This window comes from Salvelinus sp. IW2-2015, linkage group LG2 (assembly GCF_002910315.2).
Source record: "Salvelinus sp. IW2-2015 linkage group LG2, ASM291031v2, whole genome shotgun sequence".
Lineage (NCBI taxonomy): Eukaryota > Metazoa > Chordata > Actinopteri > Salmoniformes > Salmonidae > Salvelinus > Salvelinus sp. IW2-2015.
Genome location: NC_036839.1, coordinates 19,399,258 through 19,421,240, shown reverse-complemented (window position 1 = coordinate 19,421,240; position 21,983 = coordinate 19,399,258). Strand labels below are relative to the sequence as shown.

Here is a 21,983-nt window from a genome sequence, read left to right as displayed (position 1 = left end):
GTTGATGACAGACCGATAAAGGGGTGTTCTGGTCGCAATACTGACTGAGCATGACCTTTATGTGCCTACAGAATATGTTGTAGGTCTATAGACTATTGTATGTTGAACCTATGGGTTTATGTCCGGAGTTGTAGGTGGGGTGGTCATATGGCTGTGTGTGTGAATGATTCTTCCCAGGACCTATAGGCCTATGGTGACCTTTTCCATCAACTAAAAAACATTTGTCAGCAGAAGCGATGGTCTGTTTCCCGTGTAAACTGGCTGTGTTGGGTGGTGAGTTTCTGGGCCTCTTATCAAAGCAGAACATCTCTGCTGCTACCTAACTCACTCACCGACCTGAAGGACCACAATATCTACAGCCTGCAGGTCATATAATAATATTGTGTTCGTTATTTGTCCTCTAATGGTTGAGTTGAACAGCAAGGAAAGTAGTGAACCTCTATATCTATACAGAATGGTTGTCTTTCCCCATGGGGTGTACACATAATGGCCTGCATGCACATTGCTACTGTATGTGTACAGCCACAACGGGAAGGGAACAAAGAATACACTGATTAATGACAGCAAAGGGTGGAACAGGAAGGAGGAAGGACACCAAGTGAAAGAGGGAAACATATAGGGCAGGATGTATAGGCTTGGCCTAAATCATGCAGCTCAGGCCTAACTCCAGCTACACCCTGCACCTCCAGCTGCGTTCACAATGTTCAAGGTCATGTTTACGTTTCCATTCTCTCAAGTGTCAATCATTGCACAGGCACTGCTAAAAATGAAAACAATGCAATTTTATGGTCCAGTTGTCCCTGTAGGCTAGGACAGGGCGGAGAGGCCTAACATTTATCATCTTTATGAGTCATTCTTTTGTCTTCAACAGGCGAATCAATACTGTTGTTTACAAGATATTGAGAATGGTTATCCTTGTACTGACTTAGTTATAAAGTAAACCAGCAGGTGGTGGTTTGCTTCTGTTCAAAATGGTTATTTGGTTATTTTATATTTAAGAAGCCTATAACTTTGTCTGTGTTCTTAGCCACCATTCTTCCACCCCTCCCTTCCACCCCACATTGATATAAGCCACCATATCGATCATGTCACCATCACGTTCTTTGGCTGCATTCATAGCATGCTCGGTCTCTTGCGTTCCAACCACTGAGGCATCGGTCCATGCACTTAGACTCTGCTGCAGAATCCCAAGCAGGACAGTGGATTTAACATGTATCCGTGCACTATAAAACACCATTAAGGAGCATCACAAAAGTAAAATACAGTGCACCGTTACAACTGAAATAGAAATGAATAGTGTATTTGAGGAGGTGGCAGGCTCAGGCTTGAGGGATATGATAAATCATATTCATAAGAGATGCAAAAACAAATCCAACCAATAAACAGTCTTCAGTGAACAGATTGTACCCAATTTCTGAATGAGAGAGACTTCTCTTACCTCTATCATAATATGAAAGGCGTGCTAGTTAAGGAAAGAAAACAACATTTCCAGCATGAGAGACATGGAAGCATTGTAAGCACAGAGAGTGGCAAAATAAATGATAATTGAGCTGATGACCTATGGACCGAGGATATAACACCACTCTTCTCCTTGTTCTGACCTGACCTAGGATCAGGGACACCAAGGTTTGTCCTGGGAGTCAACCATGCTTTCAACTGACCTCAATTCAGTTCACTGGAAGCTGTGGAGGCGAACAACAAGAGTGGGCCATTTTTACAAAGCAACATCTGGAATGAGTAACCAGTCAACCGTGAGTTCCGCTGCTCACCTGCAGCCAAGTTTTCAAGTCACGACAGCGTCTGAGAGTCCATTAGGCCGCCTGTCTGCCTGAGAAAGCTTTCTATTTCTCTTTACTTTACACCCCGTTACAAAACCATCATATTGAAGCGCCAGCCAATTCATTCCTACACCATTCACACACAACTGGCTAAAGGCAATAGGGGTGAAGTGGGTGAGTGACAGTACTCACGGCTAAGGCAATAGGGGTGAAGTGAGTGAGTGACAGTATTCACGGCTAAGGCAATAGGGGTGAAAGCTGTGAGTACTGTCACTCACTCACAAGGCAATAGGGGTGAAGTGAGTGAGTAACAGTACTCACGGGGTAAATCATACATACTAATGGTGTGTGTCACAATGGTACTATGTTTAGCGTGTGTGTGAGGAGAGAGGCTACTGCTAACTCCAGGTTTTCAAGCCCAGCTATGTGTGCATATTACAGAGTGTTCAGCCCCAGGATGCTATAAAAATGACAAGTTGACAGTAAGCATTTCAGTGGCTGCCAACAATTCCCCCAGAATTCGCAATGGCTGTTAGAGAGTGTGATTACGCTTCTGGTCCCTTCCCTCCCCTGACACACCGCCAAGCGAGCACACACTGTTCTCACAAGCACACGAGCATGCGCACGCAAATGTGCACAAACACACACACACATCCCTGGTAGCACTGCTGCACCTAAATGCTCCTGTAGCATGTAAATTAATTTGAGTGAGTGTGTGTGACTCAGTAAGTGTGTGAGTGAGCGAGCAAGTGATGCATGTGTATGTGTGTGCAAGCACGTAAGAGCCTGCACAAGACATAAAGCCCATGAGAATGTCAGAGAGTCAAGACTAGAGTATAAATAAGAGTATAAAATAAAATTCCAAGCAATGGTAACGCCTGTGAAATAAAGCTGACCAAGGACTTAAAAGGACCCAGGTGGCAGTAAGCGAAATACAACAAGACAGGTGCACTCTGCTTGATTTGTCTGTCTGTCACTTCAGTGAGACCTTGGTAGTGGAGAGAAAGCAAGTGTTGGAAGGACATTAAGTAGGGTTAAAAGCCCTTGCGCCCTCTCTCCTCTCCCTCTCCGCTGAAGGACATGCTTACTCAGAGGGTGCCTTTAGAAGGCTGATGAATAATGAACAAGCATTCCTCTCCTCTCTTATCCCGCTCTTTTCCTCTCGGATCACATTGCACTCCGGGAAATATAGGTTGAGGAGGGTGAGCCCTGGCCAAACAGCAAACCAGTGGAGTGACCAATCAGTGTGCGTGTGACCCCACAAGAATAGTAAACAAACAAAAATGTGATCAACTGGGAACATTTTGTTAGTCCCACAAGGTCAAATGTTATTTTCTAGGGGGTATAATTTGTGTTAGAGTTAGGTTTAGGAGTGTCATGACTTGCCCTGGGGGGAGGATCATAGGCCCCCCCCCTCTCTCTCTCCACAGTTTTATGACTTTACTACAGGTCATAAATACCTGGTAGAAACTGCCATGCAGTATTGAGGGAGAGTCTACCAGAACAAAGAGCTTCTCTTAGTTCAAAACTCCTAATCACCAAAATGGGGGAATTAAACAATATTTCTACTTTTTGAGAATGTGGGAGTGGTCCATGGACACTTAAGGGGACAGTCATGACGAGTGCGTTTCATTTGGTGATCTCATGAAGGACGGGAAACACACAACTGTATCTCTTAAATGATACATTTCCCAGCTGTCACATTTCACAATATTTAGATGTAAACCTATGTGAATAAACATGAAACTATTTGTGAAAAGATGTAAACCTTCTAAATGAGAAAATATGGGTTTTCATACCAAGTCAGTAACCACACCCACGTGAGCATAGACATAGAGTCGGCATCATGGACCACCCTTTTCTCTGAAGTGTATAAAACCCACTCCTGACTAATTTCACACCAGACCAAAACATGCCGGGTGACGTTGGTGTGTGAAATGGTTTAAACTACAACTCTACCAAAGGACAAGTCAGAGAATGCCGGGACAGGAGTCCCCACGTTGGAATGGCTACAATTCTATAGGCCACAGAGACCATACAGCTGTAGTTTTGGCTACACGGCTGAAAACGGTTAAACTCTGAGACTATCGATCACTACAGAATAAGAGCAAATCTTAGACGTATAATTACTAGTCTGCAGCTAGAAGTCTAGAACGAGATTAGCGACAACCGCCGAAGCATCTATTCTATGATAACAATTCCAAATGGTACTCTGAAGTATCCATTCTAACCACCTACAACCACGAAAGACATTGTGACTTCTGAGAAAGTTAACCAGAGACTCTGATGAACTCTACAGGACGATTGAGTGTTTTCAACAGAGAGACAACAACGGCATACGGGCGTAAATATATACATTGCAATTATTCTGGAATGAGCGGCCGTTCATGTGCAAAGGATTAGCATTTCAATTATTATAATTATCCACTGTGTGTAGTGAATCGATCTTGTTTTTCCCACTCTTTCTCAGTCCCCACCACTTTCCTTTGTCTACCAAGCCGTCATATCGGCTTAGCCCACTAGGGTCTTTTCTATCATTGTTAGTAACCAATATATACTGTTTGTTTGTTATGTAATTCTGTGTGATTATTTAGTTAGTTAGTTAGTAAATAAATAATTAAGCCAATTTGTACATCTTTGATTCATGATTTTAACTAGGGTTCGTGCAGATATCCAAGGGTTTGCGACTTTCAGTAATGAGAACTGATGAGGCAATTAATAATCATTAATGGAAGACTAATTGATAAGATATTAAAATATCTGAAGAATTATATTTCGGGAAATTATAACTCTAATGCTAAACATTTTCCCGTGGTGCCCCGACTTCCTAGTTAATGTATACATGATTAGTTTAATCACGTAATAATTAAACCTAGAGAATTGATTTGATAATATAAAGTCTTCACATTTAATGATAGTCCAGACACAACAGGAGTTATGGTTAGTTTTAGGGTTAGAGTTAGAATTAGGTTTAGGGTTAAGGAATGGTTTTGAGGTTTGGGTTAGGGTTAGGGATAGGGAAAATAGAATTTAGAATGGTTATAAATTGTGTCCCCGCAGGGTTAGTTAAACAAGACTGTGTGTGTGAGCATTGAGCTAGTCGCTAGTGCACGCAATGCAGAGATTTAGTGTTAATCTTTACCGTGGATCTCCTTTGTCGCTGCTGTGCAACCGATGTGATATATGGTAATGGACCAGCATGCATAGTGTAAATGCATAGCTCAACTTGTTTGGGAAGAATGCATGGCTGGCATGAAAAGCACTGAATGTGCAGCTATATATATATATATATATGACTCCTGCTTGCTGTAGATGGTCCAGTAGATAACAGCAGAGCGAGAGAGCTGCAGTATGGGTGTGGGAAGCCAGCATTAACGAAAACATGGCTTGTTATTGATCAAAATCAGGCATGTCTCATTGACCTGCGTGCAGCAAGCCTTTTTATAACCGGGGTGGGTGGGGGGGGAGGGGGGGGGGGGGGGGGGGGGGGGGGGGGGGTAGAGATGAAGAGAGCGCGAGCGGGCAGAGGGAGAGAGTGAGGGAGGAAAAAAAGAGAGCGAGGGCATGCATTATTAATCCAACCCTCCCCCTCTCCTCTCTGAACGAGCGAACGCTTTCCTGTACTCAGTGTTCTGTGCTGTGGTGCGGGTGATGATGAGTGGGCGAGGACCACACACACACACTTTAAACCCCAATGATTATCAGGTACTGTACTTGCATAGAACGGCCAGGCCATACTGAGAAAGAACCACACATCATAGGGAGGCCTAACCAGCATTTCTTCTATCAGAATTGCACTAACAGATACACTGTACACTCGTACCAAGATAGTCAGTATCTCATGTACAGCATGTCCATCTGTGTCTTCTGACTATTATAAAAACCCATGAAGTGGATTGGACATTGGTTCTAAAAGCAGCCCTGATGATCCATTGTCAGAGAAGTCGGGCTCATTGTAAAGAGAGGTTGAGGGCCCCTCAGCCCAGGAGCCTCAGAAGGGGTCAATGTGACCTCTGAACTTACGGAAATAGGCATAACTGTGAAGGACAATTCTGCCACTTTATAACCAGTTATTATGCTGTTAGTATACTGTATATGCATTACTATTTAATGCACATTTTGATGTTTTATAATTTTTGTTAGTCATACTGCATATTCCTAGTTTTTGTAATTTTGAAGCTTCTGTACTGCCCTCGTCTACAGCATACTACAATTCCCAGCGTGCATTTTGTCACCTATGAAGCAATGCTCAGCTTAGTCAGCCACTTAGCTAGCTGGCTATCAAGCCCAGAAGAAAGCTTAGTCTAAATATATTGCTTATATCATAAGTTATAAGTACATTTCACATTACTTTTGGGTTGAAAATATATTATAATGTCATTGTCACCAAAAAACTGCAATACACAAAAAATAATTGCATGTAGATTCTGACTAGCTAGCTACGCTAACCATAACACAGTGTAACGAACGTCTACTTCGTCCTCCTCCTCAGACGAGGAGAGGCGAGAAGGATCAGATGACCAATATGCAGCGTGGTAGTTTGACATAATGAAATTTATTTACAAAACAGACAAAGACAAACTCTTAAACAAACTACAAAACAACAAACGACGTAGACAGACCTGGACTTGAGAACTTACATACAACGAAGAACGCACGAACAGGTACAGACTACAAACAAACGAACGAACGAACGATACAGTCCCGTGTGGTACGAACATACAAACACAGGAGACAACCACCCACAACAAACAATGTGAAACAACCTACCTTAATATGGTTCTCAATCAGAGGAAACGTAAACCACCTGCCTCTAATTGAGAACCATATCAGGTAACCCATTAACCAACATAGATACACATAACATAGAATGTCCACCCTAACTCACGCCCTGACCGACTAAACACATACAAAACAACAGAAAACAGGTCAGGAACGTGACACACAGAGTTACTTCAACTAGTTAGAATGCAAGCTAGCCTGACTGCTCCATCCAAAATAACAGTTTAATCTTAGTGGCTGTCTTAAACAACATGTAGGCCTGTTAAAAAACACAACATTTATTATGACTTTTACAGGCAAATCATTACAGAATCCTAGTATCTCTCAGCCTGTATATTTGGTGCTTTTTTATTTAATTTATTTAACCTTTATTTAACTAGGCAAGTCAGGTAAGAACAAATTCTTGTTTACAATGACGGCCAAACCCTAACCCAGACGACGCTGGGCCAATTGTGTGCTGCCCTATCACGGCCGGTTGTGATAAAGCCTGGAATCGAACCAGGGTCTGTAATGACGCCTCTAGCACTGAGATGCAGTGCCTTAGACCACTGCACCACTCTGGAGTGCAGCGAAGCTAGCTAGCTAAGTAGCTAAAGTGTTTTCTACGATAACAGACAAATACAGCCTCGGTGACCAAGCTACCATCCAACACTGGAGGCGTATTGGAACTAATAAAAAGTATGACGTTTACAAGTAATTCAATTAGAACAAATTTGGAAAGGGCACAATGGCTGCTGGAGCTGCAACTTCAGTCGGTGATTATGGGAGTAGTTTTGTAGAATGGAATCATGGGAGTTTGAGTCTTGAACATCAGAAAAATATTGGAATAGGCTGACTATAAATACACTACATGACCCAAAGTATGTGGACACCTGCTTGTCAAACATTTAATTCCAAAATCATGAGCATTAATATGGAGTTGGTACCCCTTTTGCTGCTATAACAGCCTTCACTCTTCTGGAAAGGCTTTCCACTAGATGTTGGAACATTGCTGTGGGGACTTGCTTCCATTCAGTCATGAGCATTAGTGAGGTCAGGTGCTGATGTTGGGCGATTGGTATGGTACTATACTGTAAAGAAAGAGCGTCATCCTTGTGTTCACTGGGCTCTGTGCAGGCCAGTAAAGTTCTTCGACATTGATCTCGACAAACCATTTCTGCATGGACCTCGCTTGTGCACGGGGGAATTGTCATGCTTAAACAGGAAATGACCTTCCCCAAACTTTACAGTGGGCACTATGCATTGGGGCAGGTAGCGTTCTCCTGGCATCCGCCAAACCCAGATTTGTCCGTCGGCCTGCCAGATAGTGAAGCGTGATTCATTACTACAGCGAACGAGTTTCCACTGCTTCAGAGTCCAATGGCGGTGAGCTTTACACCACTCCAGCCGACGCTTGGCATTGCGCATGGTGATCTTAGGCTGCTTGGCCATGGAAACCCATTTCATGAAGCTCACGACGAACAGTTCTTGTGCTGACGTTGCCTCCAGAGGCAGTTTGGACCTCAGTAGTGAGTGTGGCAACCGAGGACACACGATTTGTATGCACTACGCACTTCAACACTCGCCAGTCTCATTCTGTGAACTTGTGTGGCCTACCACTTCGCTGCTGAGTCGTTGTTGCTCCTAGACGTTTCCACTTCACAATAACAACACTTTCAGTTGATCGAGGCAGCTCGAGCAGGGCAGAAATTGACATCCTATGACGGTGCCACGTTGAAAGTCTCACAGAGCTCATCAGCAAGGCCCTTGTACTGACAATGTTTGTCTATGGAGATTGCATGGCGGTGTGCTCGATTTTTATACACCTGTCAGCAACAGGTGTGGCTGAAATAGCCGAATCCACTAATTCGAAGGGGTGTCCACATACTTTAGTATATGTAGAGTATCATTCTATAGGTTCTTGACCGTCTATTTAAAAATATTTCCAGATGTTATTAGACAGACAACCAGAGCAACATATAGCAGGGAGTTCCAGTATGATCAGAAAACTACAGACAGGTTACATAGATCACTGAAAATGGCTGTCCATAACTTCTTGTATTAGTCAGCTCCTACTTGAAAACGTAACAGAGAAGCAATTTCCTGTTTTGCTAATCACTAAACAGTCATGAAAACATAAAATTACACTAAAACTGTGCAGGACATCACTAAATACTTCATAATAATAACCCACATGTTAAAAGTGGCAGAGTTGTCCTTTAACTTGAGCCTGTTGCTGTTGCAGCTGTGGCACAGCCTCAGTAAAATCTGAAAGGACACATCGAACACAGCCAGCCACAACACTGCTGGGTAAATAAAGATGATAGCGGAACATAAAAAAACAGCATGGTTTCTCACATCCACTTCACAGCTCCCACTAACTCCAACATGAGCAGAATACAGTGGCCTACATGAATGGCTTCACTGGCTTGATGCCAAACAACTGACCATGTGTGAAAGGTGTCCATACTTTTATGCATCCCTATCACACCCAAGAAGGTAGAGGTACTACTATACTGTAAAGAAAGAGCATCATCCTTTTTTCAGAAATCATTGTGTTCACTGATTTTGGATGCTAGTTGAGGCAATGGAAGACGTTATAATAGACTTATGTTATTAGAATTCACTTCTTTGAGTGCGTCATGTACTAACATTTCTGCCAAACTGCCAAGTATCCGGAGCCTTAGCTTTGGCACAGCCAGGCTTTCATGGAGATTTCACATGCTACTTTGTGAGCATTCGTGTGTGTGTGTGTGTCAATGGCAGATAGATTACGTAAACGCTCTATCCCATCAAAGCAAGGGAACTACATTTCCCGAAAAGGTGTAATTTCTCAGAAAATGTTCCAAAAAAGGGATGGAGGGGAAAAAAAAAGAGAACATGAGCGCTGTCTCCTCTACAGCTGCCAAATACAGACTCTCAGGCTACCAACAGCACAAGCTCAAGTACAAATACAACTCATAGCAACTGATCTCTGTCATACAGGTGATTTGAAAGTCATAGTACTGCTCTCACAGACTTTAGTCATGATGGAGAAAAAGTTTATCAACAAAGCGGGCCACAGTCAAAACAAAGAGGTGTTCTGGCATATCTGTGGACACTTGGAATACCTTGCTTCCGCCATCCAGCCAACATAGATCAAATGCTAGCTACAGGCGAACTCAAATGAGAACAACCCTCAGTGATATACAGTAGCTAGTCTATTAAATAGTCATTGCATAGCTAGCTACAACTGTTTTTGCAACTAAGGAGGGTTTTGTACATTAGTGCTGTGTGTTTTCTTACCTGTGTGGGCACCAGGACTGGCGGGTATGCCAATTTGTGATTGCGGTACATCCAGAAGGAGAAAAGGATGATTGCAGTGATGCCTATGATGGGCACCAACGAGTACATCAGGGTGGTGAAGAGAGGAGGCTTCGGAGTAACCGGGTTCGACGTTGCTATGGAGGGAAGGGGAGAGCGAGGGAGGGAGTGGGAAAGAGAGTGAAAGAAAGACAGAGAGAGTAAAATTAGATCAATCTAGATTATGCCTGGACAAAAGGACTATTGTAGGATGTACTCAAAATCAAGGAGTGCTGAAAGAGTATTTTGTTAATAACTTTGCCAAGAATGTGAAAAACTAAATGGGTTATGTGTTGCGGTCTCTGTGTTCATAATGTAGGGCTGATATGGGCTCAACTCTAGCTGTCTGATGTCATTTTTATAAAATGCATTTCTAGCTGGGTCTCTCTGGGGCTGGGAATCAGCCAAATCTATCCGGGCTTAGTGTCAATGGGTGTGACGGTTAAATCAAGAGGATATCTCGCTCTCAGTCACACACACATGCGCGCACGAAAACACACACACACACACACACACACACAAACACACACACACACTAGAGCTGGGATGATAAACCGACCAAACCGACCATTTATCGTGGACATAGTGCTGATATTGTTCATTAAGATAAATAACCTACTAGAGAAATGCGAAGTTTGAAATGAAATACATTTGCTAATATGGGTGCTTGATAATGTGACAATTGATAGTTACAACATTAAAAGTAATAGAAGTAGTTTAAAGGGTAATGTAATAAAAAAAATAACTTTGGTGTACATCGTTATAAACTTAACGTTTCATTGTGATAATTCAGTCAATTTATCGTGATATGGGTTTTGTCCATGTCGCCCAGCTCTAACACACACACACACACACACACACACACACACACACACACACACACACACACACCTGTCTCTTATACACATCTAGATGTGTATAAGAGACAGCACACACACACACACACACACACACACACACACACACACACACACACACACACACACACAGTTTTGTATTGCTATCCTTGTGGGGACCAAAGAATTGATTCCCAGCCAAAATCCTATTTTCCCTAACCGCAAACCCCTAAAACTATACCTAACCCTTACTCCTAACCGTAACCCCTAACCGTAATTCTAACCCTAATTGTAAACCTAACCTAAAATAGCATTTATCCTCGTGGGGACCGGCAAAATGTCCCCACTTGTCCGAATTATCCTTGTTTTACTATCCTTGTGAGGACTTCTGGTATTCACAAGAATAGTTAAACGAACACACACACGAAACCTGAACACAGAGACAGTACTCTGAAGTCAGATGATTTGATCCCTAACGATTCAGTAAAAACTCGCTTTAATCTAGTAGCCCTGTAAACTGTGGGGCCACAGGCTTGGTGATTGAGTGAGTTAGTGTATCTGTCTAAAGCCTGTTTGGTTCGCAGGCACCCAACCTGGCACAGTCCCTTTACAGGGCTTCATGAAAGAGAGACCTGAATTCTCAACAAGGACTCGTTTCTCCGCTGCGGTGGATACCCCTTCCCTCGCCTGCCAGCGTGACATCCAGTGTGTGTATGTGTGTATCGTTACTGCTCTATGTGGGGGACCTCAGCTGAACTGGCAATAGGTAGTAACATTGCGTGGTTAAAGAGGGGGCACTGTTTGTGATACTGCTGTTGCCTGCCTGCCACAACACCCCCTTGCCATGCCCCTCCCCCTCTATACCCATCGCTCCCCTCCCCCTCTCCCAGCTCTCTGCCCAGTGCTCCACTTTAGCTGCAAGTGGGATAAGAACCCGGATTAGCCTCTTTGAGCTGAAAAATACATCAGACCCAACCCCCCCCCCACTCTCCAACATGCCTCCTCTTGCCTGCTGCGTGCTCCCTGCTCTCCACGCCCCCACCTCGCCCCCAGGGCAATAGGATCACCACACTGTACACGCCACTCAGGCATGGAGCCGCTCTGGTCAGAAGGTCAAGCTCTCTCCCGTTCTCTCCCTCTTTCTATCCACTCCTGCATGGTTGATCCCCAGATAGGCCCTGTTGCTAGGTTAAAAAAAGCAGCTGTGAGCATGTGCAGAGCCTTATGCTCGATACGATAGTAAGGCACCGACCGAGTTTTTCATTCCAAATATCCAGGGAATTCCACATCTAGTTAGTCACTGCTGCAAATACGTACATGTTTAGTTGAATAAGCAGAGGGAGAAAGGCATGCCTAATGTACTGTAGTAGAGCCCATCTCCCCACCCAAAGCTTTAATATATAGTCAGTGGCCAGTTTATTACGTACTCCACCCCATTCACGAAAATGTACTGCTACTACAGACAGTGAGTCACGTGGCCGTGGCTTGCTATATAAAGCAGGCAGACAGGCGTTGAGGCATTCAGTTACTGTTTGAATTGGCAAAATTAGTGACCTAAGCGACTTTGAGTGTGGTATGATTGTCGGTGCCAGGCGCGCTGTATCCAGTATTTCAGAATACTTGATCCGGCGCACCTGCCAAGCGGCCACCCTCCTGGGCTTTTCACCAAGAATGGAGCAACAAACAAAAAACATCCAGTCCGCAGCGGTCAGGTAGGCGAAAACAGCTCGTTGATGAGAGAGGTCGAAGAAGAATGGCATGAACCGTGCAAGCTAACAGGCAGGCCACAAACAGACAATTAACGGCACAGTACAACAGTGGTGTGCAGAACGGCATCTCAGAATGCACAACTCCTCGATCCTTGTCACAGATGGGCTATTGCAGCAGACACCAGGTTCCACTCCTGTCAGCTAAAACCAAGAAGAAGCGGCTCCAGTGGGCATGTGATCACCAACACTGGACAATTGAGGATTGGAAAAACATTGCCTGCTCCAACAAAGTCCGGTTCCTTTTGCGTCATGCTGATGGCAGAGTCAAGATTTGGGGTAAGCAGCATGAGTCCATGGACCCATCCAGCCTGGTATCAATGGTACAGGCTGGTAGCGGTGGTGTATTGGTGTGGGGAATGTTTTCCTGGCACATGTTAGGTCCCTTGATACCAATTGAGCAACTATTGAACGCCACACCCCGAAGAATTCAGGCTATTCCGGAGGCCGACCCGGTACTAGATGGGTGTACCTAATAAAATGACCAGTGAGTGTATCTATTGTATAACCTCTATCTGACTCCAATGCAAGAACACACAAATACTTTCCCCATTAATTAATATGACTATTCTGAAAAGGGCAATTCTGTTCATTGTTGAGCAACAATAGCACAAGAGGAAAAGGAGTAACCCAACCACAACATTAAGGCATTTCTGATCACTGATAATATTTCTCTTTTCTTTATACTCAACTGAGGATGTGGTAATAAAAAACATGTTTTGCCAGGACCAAGAAATTCCAGAACCAAGGAACATTAAGAGATTTCTGATTAGATGTTTCTATTCTGCATTCTTTGAGGATGTCATCAGATTATTACATATCTTTTTTTTTTTATCAAAAATTACGGGAAGAATGTAGATTGAGTTCCAGGAAGATTTGTTGCTTGGCAGAGCGAGCAGCACCAGTGGAGGAAGCTGATGTCAGTGTGCCCAGACCCAGCTAGCTACACCTCCTCTGAGTCACTGCATTCCTCCTCCTGCTAAGAGGATGTTTAGCAGTGAGGCCCGTTAACTCAACGGGGATAAGGAGGACAGATCATCCCCTTTTAATCTTAAAGACACAGCAATCCCTGATGAATGACACACAGGAAGCCACACAGGACACGGTCAGACACACCATGGCACATGCCGGAATTCACTGCACACTCACTGGAACTAGGAACATCACATCACGCCGCACACTTCCCGGAATATGGAGCAGATTTGACGAAGCAGAGCGGTTATGCAGAGCGGTTATGCAGAGCGTCAGCGTTATGTAACGTGAGAGAATAAAGATGACTAACATATTGGGTTATTTATTTTGTTTCATGTCGTAACAAAAGTCAAAAGGTCATGATCCGGACAAAGGCAAGGACGTCAGATTTGAGCATAACATATTTTTCAGTTGATATGGTGTCACTACATACAGGAACACAAGCATGCGCACACACACAACTTACTCTGAACAGCTTGTGTGTTGTCGGGGGTGTAGAATAACTTTTGGTTGCACATGTTTCCTTCACAGCAGCAGAAGAACACATCTGGACTTTCCTTCGTCTCCACACATTCAGTTCTGGAAAAGAGAGCGACAATGTTGTCATAACAATGTAGCAAAATGTTGGTCCCTTCGGGGCCCAATAGCTTAGCAAACCTTCCCTTTTCTAAACTCTTTTTGAACTTATTTTGTTTCTTTGGGTTACAATTGTATATCTAAGGAAAATATGGTATTTCGGAAACTGTCCTTGAGCTTTAGACTGGAGCTCTACAGGAATAGTAATATAATGGTTGTAAACATATGATGTTGTAGTTCATGTTGCTGTAGGTACAGAAGGCTACTTCCTGTAAAAAAAAGTACTTTTGTGTTTCACCTCGTAAGTTTGGAACTCAGTCAAATCAACAAAAAATGAAGTAAAAAAAGAATGAATGCTATATTTAACTGACAAACTTACATTCCATTAAACCCTATCAAAGCTACACTCCGTTCTCTAAACATCCCTGACTAGATAAACAAGCTTATTAGCCGAAGCTGAAACAAAATTAGCCGTATTCACTCCAAACTATGTTTGAAAAAAACATTTGGCTGTTGTTTACATGTAGAGTATACACACGTAAGTTGCCGCACGGCCGGAGCTACCTGTTGCTCTACATTGCTCTACATTGAGTAATCACATGGCAGCATGCCACACTTCAAAAACACATCGATTTGGTTACTGCAGATGGAAGGTAAACGGGTTCAGCGGCATGCTAAGACAAGACCCGCCGTGTAAATTGGCCTTTCTGGGCCTGGGTTCTCGCACGCTATGACAGAGAATGTTTCTGGCAACGCTAGCTGACATGCTGGATGGATAGCTGGGCAGATAACATCACAATTTGGTGGAATGGAGGGGGAGCTAAGCTTAACATGTTTACACAAGTGAAGAGGGGCTAAAGTGTTACACTTAAACATCAGGTGATATATATATATATATATATATATATATATATATAAAACCCTGAGTGAGGAAAGATTTCATCCATCTCTATCTGTCTGTTCTGGCTCACAGGGCAAATGTGCAATATGCAAACATCTAGGCCTAGCTTGTTTAAAAAAAACACTGCAGGTGTTAAATTACTTGAAGAAGCTCAATTGTTTATCGCAGTAGTGTAGCTGTTAGAACAAGTTGAGAGTGCTAATGCTGACATTTTTTAAAATGTGTAGCCTGCAAGGAACCACGTTCATGATTTTTCGTCCTCCCCATTCGACACCTTTCACATTATCTTCATGGGACGACCAAGTCCTCACACAGAATGGAGGTACTAGATAGGCCTATAAGAGTAGTCTTCACTGATTATACTGATAACATTTGTCATCCATTGCAAAACACCAATGATACACTTAGTTATTCCACCGTGTGTCATTGGTGTGTTGTAACAGATCACACATGTTATCCAACCCACCCCCACAGAACCCTGATGCAATAGGCCCTACCTGTCATAGCAGTTGGTATCATCCAGCCAGCAGCCCTGCTTGACGATATCTACGGTTCCCGACACATTCCTCCAGGTGGCAAAGCAGTGTCTCCGCTTGTCCTTCTCCCCGGCACACGTCTCGATGCCACTGCGGTTACCCCGGTTCTCCTGGATGGCAGCAGGGTTGGGGTTGTAGTTGTAGTGGACACACTCCTGCGTCTCTGACCGGCCTAGGATAGCCCCTGAGGAACAGAGAGATGGAGACACTAGATCAAAAGACTTTGAGGTGAAGGTCGAACAGCATTCCTGTTGTAAGGTGAACGTGTTAATAAATCATTTGGGAGAATCGGTTGAAGAGCGTTTCAAACACCAAACCACAGACATGAATGAATACATAAAAGAAGCCTACTGTGTCCTGCACATCAACATAGTTCATTTTGGGACAGCCCTGTCTACAGTGTAACATCATATGTCCTTTTAATCTACTACTAATCTATTGCTCTCATGAAGCAATGCACGGATGATGTAACTCTCCACTCACTGCAGGACAATTACAGGACGGAGGCATTAAAGGCCACTTCCAGGGCTGCAGTGATCACTAACAGAGCCATCTCTCATCAGCCAGCCTCCCTCCACAGTGTGAAGCCTTACCACAGCCCTGTAATTAACCAGTGGTGACAACTCGAGTGCCTCTAGAAACTGACACACACACAGTCTTCAAATGCTGTGTGGGAAAATCTCTGGCCCTGGCTGATTGTGATATGATTTGTTAATGATTATGTTTGATAGGTCCAGGAGGGTAATGGGATAGAATTCCCATTCAGAGAGAAGAGTCTCGTTTTCAACCGAATCAGCAGGGGTGAAATAAGTCGAATGTCATTTACTGTACTGAATCACAACACATGACAATAATTTAGCCCACTGCACCCCCACCCCATCCATTTTGATAAGTAACCTAGGCATGAAATCTTCTAGTCTGCAGCTAGTAAAATACAGCCCCTATTGACAGTATGCTCCGAGCTGTACAAAGCACACTACACACAAGTCAATCAAACAATTTCCAATAATGTACTGTCACGCATAGTTAACCATAGAAAGGTCAGGCTATCCTCATTCACTGAGCCATAGACATGACAATGAACTCAAAATATAAACATGAAACTGCGAGGCGCCAGGCACCACAGGTTGATTCATCCCTGGATAAGATTTAGGGCCTACTGCTTAAGGAACTTATTCACTATATAATCTCAAACACCAAAAAGGCTAAACAAAAATAATTTATATTTTAAGTATAATCCTTGAGACTTATCTAAACAACAGGAAAAAGGATTTTGAATGTAAAGTGCAAAACATAGCCTGAGAGTGCCATATGGTTTAAGAAACCACAACAATATGAGCTTGTGGTTATGGTTAACCCTGACAAAACCTCAAGTGGTAACAGTGACTGAAAACAAAAGGATATGGTGGGTGTGGTTTGACAATGGTGACACTTCTGCTTGTTAATGCAGGGAAAAGAGGCTCTGACACAAACCAATGAACATGCAAAGGTCTTTCTCTCTCATCTCTCTACGTGTGCCAAATATAGGAGAACTAACAGTTTAGAAAGCTTTCTATAAATAGGCTTGTCGGCTTGATTCAGCTCAAATAGGATAAAATGCTACTGTTTAGCCTACGTAATCTATTGTAAAGTCTATTCTTAACACATTTTGTCTTCGGGGTGTAAAAAGACACACACATCCTTAATTAAAAATAAGGAATGCATAATTTAAAAAGTACAAAGAGATATTTTGAGAGAGAGTGAGACAGAAAGGGACAGAGAATCAGAGACAGAAGAGAGAGACTGAGAGCGAGAAGAAAGAAAGAAGTCACCTGCCACATGTTAGTAGAGCCAAGGGCCCCCTGAGACACAGAGGGGGCTCTCTTAGTCTCTTCATTCCGCTCATATCGAACAGGACCAGGGACAAGGGAGTCGGGACCTACAGTGCCGTCTTGTTCTGACAATCAATTATGAGGGACAACTAAACAGGATAGCTAAACATGGAATGCTCTGAGCCCAGGGGCCAGAGATCTGGAAACTGGTCACGCAAGTTGAGTAAGAGAGACTGTTGGCGCCAAGGAAGAAACAAGCTCGGGGATGAGTTGGAGCGCCACAATTGCTTGTGCTGAACAAGCTGTACTGGGCATACAGTACAGACACCATTTACTGTAGGCTACCTCTGTGGGGTCACAGTTTGACCATGTGTTTGCAGTCTGTTCACTAATGTCCCTGACAATGGGACATCTTAGACACTTATTCCAAAACATTTCTTCACAATTTTTTTTGCCTCAACCAATGAGAATAACATCCTCACAGAGATCAGCACTGCTATGGGGAAGATAGCATCTGACTTAGGGATGGGCGCGGTTAATCGAATATCCGAACATACGTTCAGTATTCGAACACTTGTGAGAGTATTCATTTTATATTTATATATATTTTTTTACATTTTAACATCTTTGTCTAAATTAAATTATCCATGATACATTGTTAGACACAAGGATATGCCATGACATTTGACATGCCTAAATTAAAAGGGGCAGAGCAGTCCAAAATGTAATTTCCTTGTTTTTTATATATATTTCCACACTATGAGGTTGGAATAATACTGTGAAATTGTGAAAGTTATGATAATGTACTTTTAGTGTAAGAGCTGTTTGAAAATTTCTGCTTGTTTGGCTGGATGGGATTTTTGGACCACCTGGTGATTTCACTAGATGTTATAATTTAATAGACCAATAACAAATAGTTTGCCCTCCTCTCTGCCAAAAACAGCTAGTTTGCAGGTTACACATCCCTCACATTAGGCCTCTGTCTCAAACCACCCCAAGCAAAATTCTTGCATGAGAAATTGCATTTAGCTAAGAAGCTATTTTTGTTTATTTTTTACCATTTTAATTGAAAACAATTACAGTAAAGTACTTAATTGTTACTCAGAAATCATTTGATATTGAGATAAACATGGCTGCATTGGACCTTTTAATAAAACAACAAACTTGTATTTGAATGTAGTGTATAGCTATGTAGCCTACGGTGCATTGAGCTACTGCTGCTTCAGACGTTATGTGGCTTTGATATTGTTTTCAGATGCATACAGTATATGTAGCCTACAGTGGACGGACAAAGTGATTGGTTTTATTTTTCAAGCTAATTTTCTCTCTCACTGTCACGACTTCCGCCGAAGTTGGTCCCTCTCCTTGTTCGGGCGGCGTTCGGCGGTCGACGTCACCGGCTTTCTAGTCACCACCGATCCATGTTTCATTTTTGTTTTGTCTTCATTGTACACACCAGGTTTCCATTCCATAATCAATGTTCCTTATTTAACCCTCTGGCTTCCCCTTTTGTTTTGTGCGTGATTGTCGTTGTCAAGTGGTTTCTTTTATGTGCTCTGGATATTTATGTTTATCCTTGTTGGAACATTGCTTATTTTGAGTAAAGCTCAGATTTTTACTCATACCTGTGTCCTGCGCCTGACTCCGCCTTATCCATTCACCTAGAACGCTGACACTCATGGGCTATAGGTTATGGGGTGCATTTGATATAAAAAGGCATTTTACTATCATACTGCATTTAGCCCTCCAGTCAGCCCTGACAACAGTATGCTATTTTCCCCACCTCAGCGATTAGCCTACAGGCGCACACCAACGGAAGGTCCACAAGACCTGACACAGATCAATACAAAACACTCATCAGAAAATGTTGAAACAGAATCGGTTCTATGATGGCAAACATCAGACTTCACTTTCACTGTTGCTGTTAGCCTAGGCTACTGTTATAGCGGTATAGCACCCTGTGGCATTTGACTTTTTTTTTTACTATCCTCCCCCCCAAAATAATTATATTATTAATTTCAAATGCCCATCCCTAACTGACTGTATGCATTCCAAAATAGCCCACATGAAGACATTTTGCTTACATTGAACACATCAAATCCATTACTCAGTCATGGCCCTAGTCCAAGAAGAGACCCATTTTCCTAATTCATATTCATAAAAGTGTAAACGTTACAATAATAACAGCATAATGCCTCTTTAAAAAACATGGTGCTGTGGGGTGTCTGGTGGCATGGATGAAGAAAATTATTTTGGGGGGGGAAATTAATTTGCTAATTGCCACTCGTGGGGATAAATCCAGGGGATTAGTTCCGGAGACACAAATCGCCATTATCAGGATTACAGAGAATCTGCCGGAATTACTGTCACATCCACGCCTGGTGGAGGAGGAGGAAGGCACAGCCGAAGATGCACATCATTCGTCGAAGCCCCAATACCATCATTACAGATCTGGGCCAGCACAAATCACAAAAGGGCCCTGTTCAAAAGTCAGTTTGTTTGTTGACTACTGGGGGATAGTTGGATTGGGCAGGACCTTTGACAATGTTGTATGGACTGGGAGCCAACACATAAACATCATTCCATTTTGACAATCTCAAATAGGCTTGACTAGACTCACTCTAGACAACCCCTAGCCTAAACCTTCTTCCATCATAGGAGCTTCTGTATCCACTATACTCCTCAAAATATTTGGCCCAGAGAGGCATTGGGAATCACAAGCAGCATGTTTACTAGGGGTTAATCCATTGGTCCAAACAGGGAGTCAACAGAATATCTAAATAATCTTTCAAAACCCTAATTGAAAACTACAGCAATGCAATTAGAATGCCCAAGTGCTGGTTCTAAACAACTGAAGAGCCATACTGTAGGCATTTTCCTCAGATTTGGTGGTACAACCAAGATGGCTTAAAAAAAAAACTTTGCCAGCTCATCAAGTCTGTCTGTGGCAGACTCCTCTGATTATCTTGTCCATTCCAGCGCAGGCTGGGCAACCCGGATTAAGTGGGAGGGGGGATGTGATTTGAAATTATGCCAGTCAGAAAGACACTTTCTCTTGTGCTCCATCTCCACAGGGTGTAACAGGCAATCCCCCCACGGACGTGAAACAAGTGCAGTTATAAATATAGCTCATATTTAGAGATCCACACATACAATCAACTACTGATCTCAAAATAGATGACTCATCTTATTTTAACCTTTATTTTTACTAGGCAAGTCGGTTAAGAACAAATTCTTATTTACAATGACGGCCTAGGAACAGTGAGTTAACTGCCTTGTTCAGGGGTAGAACAGCAAATTTTTACCTTGTCAGCTCTGGGATTTGATTTCACAACCTTTCGGTTACTGGCCCAACGCTCTAACCACTAGGCTACCTGCCGCCCCATCTTATGGCTTTGATAACTTCATCAACTATAAAATTTGGCCTAGGCTATGTGGGTTGTTCCACAAAATCAATGCCTTTTGAGTCCCCTAACATTTGAAGTAGAACATGTGCAACATAAATTTTGAATTTTAACAGCATTTAAAACAGTGTTTCCCCTATATGCATTTAGCAGCAGCGCACCTCTGCTTCTAAATCGGGTGCGCCACTGCAAAAAAACATCATTACAAAAAATTAAGAAAATAATTATAATAATGGAGACATTTTTGGGGGGGGGATAGTAAAACGTTTTCTGTTTAAACTTAAACACCTAAAACCAGATATGAAGCATGTAGAAAAAGGAGCAGTCTATTTTTAAAGAAGATAATCTTTGAGAATTAACAATCACCAAAATAAAAACTGTACAGTCAGTATAGTTAGAATCAAAAATTCTAAAAATGGAATGTTATTGGGCCCCCACTGATTTTGTTATAATGTTTGAGTCACTCGGATAGCATTAGAACAAGGCATAACCCATGGTAAAATGTGTATAATTTCATTAAATTAGCTTAAAAACAGCAAATTGTCTCTCAGCCCCATGGAAAAAAAGTGTAGAATTGCAAGACATTCGCTTTGAAGGTGCAATTATTTTCTCAGCCCCATGACAAAAGGTGTGGAATTGCAGGAAACTAGCTTTAAAAAGGTACATTATGCAGAAATTGCTCAGCCATTTCCTGGTTGTAAAAATTATAATAGTTCGTCTAATTTCAGTTTGTGACAAAACAAGGAGTCATTGTGTAGAGCAGGTATTCCCAAACTGGGGTAGGCGCAATTTTTTTCTCCTTCACATTTTCAAACAGTCCATTTATATTTTCCAATGGAGCTATACATTTGGGTGAGCTTTTTCTCTCGCCTGAGTAGCCTCATTTCAATGCCAAAAATAAAATTAAACCATCTAGTGTTCAGCTAAATAATAACAACAAAATGTCATACAGGTAGCCTAGTCAAATAATTAACATCCAATCCCATTAACCATTACTCTCTCGTGGGAATTCCACTAACGGTAGCCAAGCATAGCTGCTCCTCATGTTGGTATCTGTACTGATGGCGCAAAAGCCATGACAGGAGACATAGTGGAGTGGTAATGCGTGTGCAAGCAGTTGCTCCCAACGCCACTTGGGTACACTGCAGCATCCACCGAGAGGCTCTTGCTGCCAAGGGAATGCCTGACAGCTTGAAAGACATTTTGGACACTACAGTGAAAATGGTTAACTTTATTAAAGCAAGGCCCCTGAACTCTCGTGTATTTTCTACACTATGCAAATGGTACGGGCAGCGACCAT

General features: G+C 42.7%; 1 protein-coding gene across 1 annotated transcript in view; it reads right to left on the bottom strand.

Annotated features, from left to right (window-relative positions):
* LOC111976339 (activin receptor type-2A) overlaps positions 1 to 21,983 on the bottom strand; it is a 41,600-nt gene that overhangs the window by 8,804 nt on the left and 10,813 nt on the right. Inside the window, exons 2-4 of the mRNA XM_024005123.2 lie at positions 15,430 to 15,652; positions 13,922 to 14,034; positions 9,825 to 9,979 (exon numbers count right to left, since the gene is read on the bottom strand). Of these exons, the coding sequence (XP_023860891.1) occupies positions 9,825 to 9,979; positions 13,922 to 14,034; positions 15,430 to 15,652 (491 nt within the window). The remainder of the gene's footprint in view (positions 1 to 9,824; positions 9,980 to 13,921; positions 14,035 to 15,429; positions 15,653 to 21,983) is intronic.